The sequence below is a fragment of the Megascapheus bottae genome, chromosome 17 (genome assembly GCF_031878675.1).
Source record: "Megascapheus bottae isolate mThoBot1 chromosome 17, mThoBot2.hap1, whole genome shotgun sequence".
Classification (NCBI taxonomy): Eukaryota; Metazoa; Chordata; class Mammalia; order Rodentia; family Geomyidae; genus Megascapheus; species Megascapheus bottae.
The window spans coordinates 4,394,441-4,402,741 of record NC_143525.1 but is presented as its reverse complement, the minus strand read 5'-3'; the positions used below and the strand labels follow the sequence as shown (position 1 = coordinate 4,402,741).

Here is an 8,301-nt window from a genome sequence, read left to right as displayed (position 1 = left end):
TGTATAAACAGGTTCACACCCTTACTTCACAGAAATGCTGGCGGGTGGGGGGGTGGGCAAAGATGGAGAAAGCACACAGAGCCAGACAAAGCTTCCTCTTTTCTCCTATCTCTAGTTAGGGGACAACAATCACTTAGCCTTGGAGGGCCTTGGAGTGGCTCTTGGTGAGAACACTAGGGCACGTCATCTTTCATTAGGACGTGATTCCTGTTGTTAATATGATTTAAGACATCTGGGCTGTTTTGTGCCCCAGTTGGCTCATCTGCAGCTTGTCACCATCCGCACTAATATCATTTCAAGTGAGATGATGACAAAGGTGGAGGAGGATTAGGTCATACAATATCAACAATGCCTTTATTTTTTTTTATTCATTCCTGTGTGTTGCCAGTACTGCGTCTTGAATTCAGGGCCCTTGACTCTTTTTCTTTTCCTTTCTTTCTTTCTTTTTTTTGTTTGCCAGTCCTGGGGCTTGAACTCAGGGTCTGGGCACAGAATTTGGGCTTTCTCGAGGCTAGCACTCTACCACTTGAGCCACAGTGCCACTTCTGGCTTTTTTTGTGTGTGTATGTGGTACTAAGGAATTGAACCCAGGGCTTGCTAGGCAAGCACTCTACCACTAGACTATGTTCCCAGCTCAAAAGATTAAAAAAAAATTTTTTAACCAAAGATTCTTTTTTTTTCTTTTAAAGAGAGAAATTTGGGGCCTGGCAACAATGGCTCATGCCTGTAATCCTAGCTACTTGAGAAGCTAAAAGTGTGAGGATTATGGTTTGAAACCAGCCTGGGCAGAAAAGATTTTGGGTTTTTTTTTTCCAGTACTGGGGCTTGAACTCAGGGCCTGCACACTCTAGTGCTTTACCACTTGAGCCATGGCACCACTTCCAGCTGTTTCCATGCATGTGGTACTGAGGAATCAAACCCAAGCACTCTACCACTAGGTCATACTCCTGGCCAAGGGCAGAAAAATTTGATCGACTTCTCAGCCCATACATGAGCATAATGTTGTGCATCTGTCATCCCCAAAATAAGTTAGATGCTAAGCTTGTAAGGATCTCAGGGCTAGCCCCACCCAAGCTGAAAACCCACAATATTCCATCTCCACAGAGGGAGGCTGGCCGTGACATGGTAGCACATGCCTGCACTATGCTAGCACACACAGTAATAGACAGCTGTACAAGCTGTATTTGCCTGGCATCCACAAAGCCCTGGGTTCAATTCCTCCGTACCACATTCACAGAAAAAGCCAGAAGTGGTGCTGTGGCTCAAGTGGCAGAGCATTAGCCTTGAGCAAGAGTGCTCAAGGACAGTGGCCTGGCCTGAGTTCAAGCCCCAGGACTGGAAAAAAAGAAAAAGAATACAACATTCAGAGAGCTAGCACCCTGTCTTCCAGTTTGTGTGGGAGATGTCCAAAGACAAAATGACAACAAATCTAGCTTAAAGCCTTTGCTTGGCTTTTACTTGCAAATCTAGGAATGAGGTCCACACGAGCAGAGGAGGTTGGCCAGAGGGGAAGAGGAAAGCAGACAGACAACAGAAGCAGATCTATGGACTTGAAGTTTCTTTCCTTATAGGGTTCAAATAGAAGGCTTAGGTAAATCAAGCCCCTTATGACTGATTGTTGTAGATCTCCTAGTTTTGTTTGTTTGTTTGTTTAAGTGGACTGTTTCAGAGTTCAATTTAATTCTGAGGCACCTAGCACAAGGGGTCCCATTCTTGTTTGATCTGGTGTACTAGTATCAGGTGTGGCTTTTTGATTAGGGTCAAGGATAAGTCCAACTTCCAGGGGTAATTTCTTCCATTGCAAAACTACTCCTATCACAAGATATGAGATTCTGCTCCCCACCCCCGCCCCTACACACACCTCTTCAGGAAAGGCCAAGTAGCTACCGCAAATGGTAGCTACCAGGTGAAGGTAGTATTTGTCAGTGAGCACTGTCATAACAAACACCCTAGGCTAAGTGCCTTAAACTTGAAGTTTGTTTTCTCATGGTTCAGTTCTGGAGGCTGGAGTTCTGCATGTAAGGTGTGGCAATATGGGTTTCTGCTGAGGCTGTGCTCCCAGTCCTGAATGTTCTATTCTTGCTTGTGTGTGTGTGTGTGTGTGTGTGTGTGTGTGTGTGTGTGTGTGTGTGTGTGTGTGTGTTATGTGCTGGGGATGAACCCCGTGACCAAGCTCAAGTACTTTACCATTACTATAGAGCTGCACCCCATCCCTAATGTTTGTTTGCTTTTGTTGGATCTCCCTATATATGTATGTAGCCCAGGCTGACCTGTAACTCTCAGTCATTTCTGCCACCGTCTTCTGAATCATCACCTTAACCCCAAGGCCCTGGGAATGAGGGAGGAAGGCTTCTTGGGCTTATCAGAATAATCAAACTAGGAGGGGCAGAATAAAGTTGGACATGGCCAATGACTACAAGGTACAGACGGCAAATGGCACAAATGCCTTTCATTCTAAAAAAAGCTTTATTGGTATCTGAGTGTTTAGCGTGGGGCACTGCTTAGAGAAGAAAGCCCAAGGTCCTTCTTGGCGTCAGGAGCATGCCCAGGTTGGCTGAGGAGCAAGAGGTCAAGTCTGGAGGCTCCCAGAGGCAATTCTTCAAGAGGCAGGAAAGCAAATGAGAGAGGGTGTCTACCTTCCATTGGCACACAGCATGAACTAGCCAGGCAGAGCAGCCCTCCTCAGTGCCAGGGTATCTGTGAGGAAGGACAGGGAGAAAGCAGTGAGACCTAAAGCCTTGCCTTTGTCCTAGTCAGCTCCCTCTCCACATCTCACCTTGGCTGGGCTTGGGGGGTATCTGGCCCTGTGGACTTCATCATTCCGCAGAGACCTGACCAGGCAGGAGCGGCAGTGAGAGAAGGTCTCGAAGCTCTTCTTGCCATGGTAGGCCCCCATGCCACTATTCCCTGTGGAACAATGCCTGCTCTCAGACCCTAGCCCCAGGTTGTGCCGACAGCCCTCCTTAAGCCCCTTTTTTGAACTCCTGGATAAAGCAAATCCCCAGGGTGTCCTCCAGGGCACCCATGCCAAGAACGATGGAAACAGTGCCCAGGAGGAATCTGATCTCAGATATACCTCCACATGGCCATACGACCCCCTGATTTGAGACACTGTAAAACTAGCCAGAGCACCAGGTGACCTCTAGGACCCCAAAAGGCTTCAAGACAGAGGCCAGAGACCAAATGAGAGAAGTCAATGAGACTTTGAAACCCCAGGGCCTCCCTGATTTCCAAATAGGGTTGCCCTGCCCTGAGAGACACTGAGGAAGAAACCGAGGGACAGAGGAAGGAAGGAAGAGGGACAGAGAAGAGGGAGGGATGATGGAAGGAGGCAGCGAGTTCATCCCCAGACTCACCCACACCCCCAAAAGGCAGAGAGTTCACAGTGATATGAACGATGACATCATTGGCCGTCACCCCACCGCTCGATGTTTCGGCAATCATCTTCTTAATGACCTGTATCAAGAACCAGATGGTGGCCTCACACTCCTACCCAAGGGATGCTCACGTGTGTCTGAGCATGTCCCAGAATGACACTGCTTCCACACCCTCAGCCCCGGCCACCATCGCCAGTCATCTCCAGGAAGCTCTCGTGACCACATAGGGCACCAGGCATGTGGTCACCCTTTTCAAAGTTCCCCTGTGATGCTACTGTTCTCAGCTTAGAACTGAGGCCAGAGAAACTCAGAAAAGTTAAGTCACCCACCCAAGGTCACAGCCCAGGGTGTGGGAAGGATTCTCGAGCCCACCTTGTCATTGTTGGAGAAGACATAGAGAGCCAGTGGCTTCTCGCGCTGGTTGATGAACTGGATGGCCTCCTCCAGGCTACGCACACACACGATAGGCATCACCGGCCCAAAGATCTCCTCCTGCATCACCGGGGACTGGGGGTCCACGTCCATGAGGATGGTGGGGGCTGTGGCAGGAAAGGAGCTAGCTGCTTAGACCAGCCAGCTACTTCAAGCTCCTGCCTCCATTCTTTGGCAGATAAAGCTGCTCAGATCCTGACCGACCATGAGGACAATTATAGACTAGTCTGCCTGGGGCAGGAGTTAGGTCTGAACTACCCAGCTGGCCACCAGCATCCTTACTTGAGTTATTCCATCCCTTTGATAAATGGAGAGAAAAGGAGCCGCAGCTAGCTTGTGTGTTCCAGATCAAGTTTCATTATATAACCCATGCTGGCCTTGAACTCTTGATTCTCTTGCCTCAGCCTCCCAAGTCCTGGGGTTACAAGTATCACACTATCACACCCAGTTTGGGAGAAGGCTTCTTAAAATCTGTCTTCCTCCCCCACCTGCTTGAGATGCTTTGGGGCGGAGGAAGGAGGGTATCATCCACCCACTAGTACAAGCATGTCTTGTCAAATATCTGTGCCTATTTGCTACAAATTTGCTGGGGACCCCAGAAGGCCATGCAGGCAGGCTCACTCATGAAGGCTGGGCACACACCTATGTAGCGGGAAGCTGCATCCCAGGTGCCCCCGTGAGCCACTTTCTGGCCCTCAATCAGGCTTATCACTCTCTGGAAGTGCTGGTCGTTGATGATTCTTCCATAGTCATGCGACTGCTTGGCATTCTCCCCATAGAACTCCTGAGAAGAGATGGGGGCAAGGAGCAAGGGAGCTTTAGGAAAAGATATAGACCCTTAATCATGGCCAGAGGCTTCCCAGCCAAATGCCAGGAGGGTGGGATTCTGGGTGAAGCCTTCCCCCCACCCTACCCCGTTTCTGATTTTTAGCCTCCTCCAAATTATCTGCATTTTGTAGTTCTTTTCTGATCAAAATAAAAGGCATCCAGGATTTCCAAAAGTTCTAGAAATCACTGGTGGCATGGTGTCCACCTCTATCCCATCTCTCTTCAGCCCTGGGGCCCACACTCACTCTCAGTGACTTCTTGAGCTTCTCCACAATTTGGTTCTGGATCGAGGGGTCACACAGGATGTAGTCGGGAGCCACACAGGTCTGGCCACTGTTCATAAATTTCCCCCAGGCAATGCGTCTATGGAAAACCCCGAGTAGAACCACATTCAAAGAGGCCCCAAGAACATAGGTCTCGTTTTGTGTACTCAGGACTGAGGCTAGAGAAGAACCCACTGGGTCTGTGGGTGCCACAGACTGAGCTGGCACCAGTGAGTCCATCAAAGCAACCTGCTTACTTCAGCCCACTGGACTGAGCAGACCCAGCCACTCCCACACTCCCAGTGGTTTCTGGAGCCTCTGTGTGTCATATAGGAGATTTCTTAGGACATTCAGGGTGAACAAGCTTTTTTTTTTGGTCAGTCCTAGGGCTTGAGCTCAGGGCCTAAGTGTTCTTGCTCAAGGCTGTCACTTTGCCACTTGAGTCACAGTGCCATTTTCGGCTTTTTCTGTGTATGTGGTTCCGGGGAATCGAACCCAGGGCTTTGTGCATGCTAGACGAGCACTCTACCATTAGCCCATGCTCCCGGCTTCGTGAGCAGATTTTATGCCTCTCATTCTTTTTTTCTTTTTTGAGGTACTAGGGATTGAACTCAGGACCTTTCACATACTAGGCAAGTGCTGTACTGTACACTTAAGACCCCCCATAGCCCTTTGCTTTATGTTTTGTTTTTGAGTTAGATTATCATGACTTTGCTCAGGTTAGCCTTGAACTCCAAATCCCCCCACTTTCACCCACCAAAGATTGCAAGTGTGCACCACCATGCCCGACTTGTTCATACTCTTCAAGTCTTAGATGTCATCCTTCCACCTGGAGGGACCACACGGGAAGGGTACAGGGGTAGCCAGGGCTCTAGCTAGGGTGAGACCATGCTGATCCAAGTCTGCCTTGGATCCAGATCTCATATCAGCTCGTGTGCTTGTAGAGGACTGGACTTGGCAAAGTTCTTTTGCTTCCATCTCTGCCTGAAATACCCCTTCCCCAGTGACATACACACAGTGATCAGAGCTCTGCATGGAGCCCTCCTATCTAAGAAGACTCCCCAGGCTCCTATGCCTCCTATGAATGGATCCCCCCCCCAAAAAAAACACCCACTACCCCTGCAGCTTTTGCTGAGGAAGGTGGGCTCTGTGGGGTCAAGTGTTTTTGTGCTAGTCAGAGCAAAACCATGGTGCTTGGCACAGCAATATGTTGAAAAGCAAATGGAAGGCTGCTGCAACTCCCAGCCCCAGCTCCTCACCGGCAGGCCACTTCCAGATCACAGTCCTTGTCCACGTAGCAAGGACTCTTTCCTCCCAGCTCCAGTGTGACAGGGGTCAGGTGCTTAGCAGCGGCTGCCATGACAATCTTCCCCACACCTGGGCTCCCCGTGTACAAGATGTGATCAAATCTCTGGGCAAGTACCTCTGTGGTCTCAGGAATACTCCCGGTGATCACCAGGTACAGATCCTTCCCAACAAGAAGAGAGAGGGGGCTCAGCAAAAATCAAGCATGTGGGATGGGCAGTGGCTGAGACTGGCAGCCCTGGTACTCGGCACCCCACCTGGAGTTCACCCCAATGCGAGAAGACAGATGCTAGGGGCTACATTCTGTCCCACCCGTGACTAGACCCATGCTAGAAGAACTCGCTGTTTCTAGGCTGGGAGAGTCACTCAGGTGGCTCTTCCACTTGGTAGAGTGGCTCTTCCACCAGGTAGGGTGACCACCTAGCATGCAGGAATTCCTCCATTCGGTCCCCACTACCACCCAAAAATAAGAATTTGCTATCCCTCAGGCCCCAAAGGCCTGGCCCCAATGAAAATACCTTTAAGCCCTAGAGAGCATATCACCTTGTCCAGGTACTGAGGAATGATGGTGGCCAGGAGGTTCGCCATGTTCTCGCTCACCTCTGAAGGTTTGAGAACCACTGCATTTCCTGCATAGCACATCGAGAGAAGGTTGCACCCAGGCTACCCTCCAAAAGAGCAAGCACACACACAAAGAGCAAGCCTACAGCCTCCATCATATGTGTCCTCTGAAGAAGGGCAGAGTTGCAGACATACACCATAGAAATATGCAGAGGTACACACACAGGTATACAATGCAGGAGCATGCTCAAGTACACACACTAGCACATGCTGGCCAGAAATGCACTTGCTTGAAGGATCAGGGGAGAAAATGTGAAAGGAGAGAGACAGAGAACCAGGCCTGAGCTTACTCAGAGCAGCCCTAGCCCCTCCTGGTACATATTGGCTAAGAGTGGGCCATCCCCTGCCCACATATACAGAGATAGGGCCAGCTGGCCTTGTGAACACCTGATCCTGCCTGGCCTTGGGATCTAGCTAAATGGTTTGGTCTTGCAAGTATCCTCTGACTCTCCCATCTCCCCACAGACTCAAGCTCATCCCAGAACAGAGCCCCTACTACCTGCAGCAATGGCGCCCACCATGGGCTGGATGGTGAGGTTGAAGGGGTAGTTCCAGGTACCGATGATGAGAACCACACCCAGGGGTTCCGAGTGAATGTAGGTTTCATCCTGGTGGGTTTGGCGAGTCTTCTCCACAGGCTTATCTGCAGCCCATTCCGGGAGCTTCTTGATCATGTACTCAATCTCCTCCAAGACATACCTTATCTCCTCATTGTAGGCAGCCCACTCATTCTACAGAGAGGACTCCCAGTGAGCTTCTAGCCTGAGTAATCCAGGGTATGAGGGCCCCTCCTTTCTACCAGACTGGTGAGGTGCCGGAGAGAAAGGGCTTGGGAGGAAATGAAGAAGAGATTTGAAGCTCACAGGAATGACATCAATATGTTGTCTGGAAAGCTTATGGGCCAAAATGAGACTTGAACGTGGGAAGGAGCCTTCAGCAGACCACTCTGAAAAGATGGGTACCAGGGTCAGGAGAAGACCTGTAGGCAGGGAGCAGGCAAGGGACCAAGGACTGCGGGGGAGGGAGGTGTTAGGGCCTCCTAGAGTAGAGGAGGGGTAAGGAGAGAGGAGGCACAGACACCAAATATGTACTATTTGGGGGGGGGTGTGGCCTGGCAGTCCTAGAGTTTGAACTCAGGCAGGTCTTCAAGTTTGCTAGTCAGATACTGTCTTTTGCTTTTGCTATTTTTCTGGTAGGGTTTTATGTTTGGGGCGTCCTTCAGACCAAAATCTTCCTGGAGCCTCCCACGAGGCTGAGATTAAAAGGTAAGCACTACCACACCAGCTTTTTTATTGAAATAGGATCTCACTAAACTGTTGTTGTTTGCTAGTCCTGGGACTTGAACTCCAGGCCTGAGCACTGTCCTTGGGCTCTTCTCAGCGATAGTTCTCTACTACTTGAGCCGCAACACCACTTCTGGCTTTTTCTGTGTATGTGGTACTGAGGAATCAAACCCAGAGCTTTGTGCATGCTAG

At 50.0% G+C, this 8,301-nt stretch overlaps 1 protein-coding gene across 1 annotated transcript; it reads right to left on the bottom strand.

The window, feature by feature from the left end:
* Positions 1-2,705: 2,705 nt before the first annotated feature.
* On the bottom strand, positions 2,706-7,557 carry Aldh3a1 (aldehyde dehydrogenase 3 family member A1). Its single transcript, XM_090351567.1, has 8 exons — positions 7,326-7,557; positions 6,749-6,834; positions 6,160-6,368; positions 4,883-5,000; positions 4,452-4,593; positions 3,750-3,916; positions 3,357-3,456; positions 2,706-2,907 (listed from the first exon to the last, which is right to left on the bottom strand). The coding sequence occupies exons 1-8, from the start codon at positions 7,498-7,500 to the stop codon at positions 2,750-2,752; spliced, it is 1,155 nt and encodes a 384-aa protein (XP_090207693.1). The 5' UTR covers positions 7,501-7,557; the 3' UTR covers positions 2,706-2,749.
* Between the last annotated feature and the right edge of the window lie 744 nt (positions 7,558-8,301).

What these genes read in the sequence shown, in the direction of transcription:
- Aldh3a1 (XM_090351567.1), bottom strand. Translation starts at nt 7,500, where the DNA reads ATGATCAAGAAGCTCCCGGAATGGGCTGCAGATAAGCCTGTGGAGAAG. An exon ending in TTCCTCAGTACCTGGACAAG is followed by an intron (nt 6,369 to 6,748) that starts GTGATATGCTCT and finishes CTTGTTGGGAAG; the next exon opens with GATCTGTACCTGGTGATCAC. An exon ending in TCTTCTCCAACAATGACAAG is followed by an intron (nt 3,457 to 3,749) that starts GTGGGCTCGAGA and finishes TTCTTGATACAG; the next exon opens with GTCATTAAGAAGATGATTGC.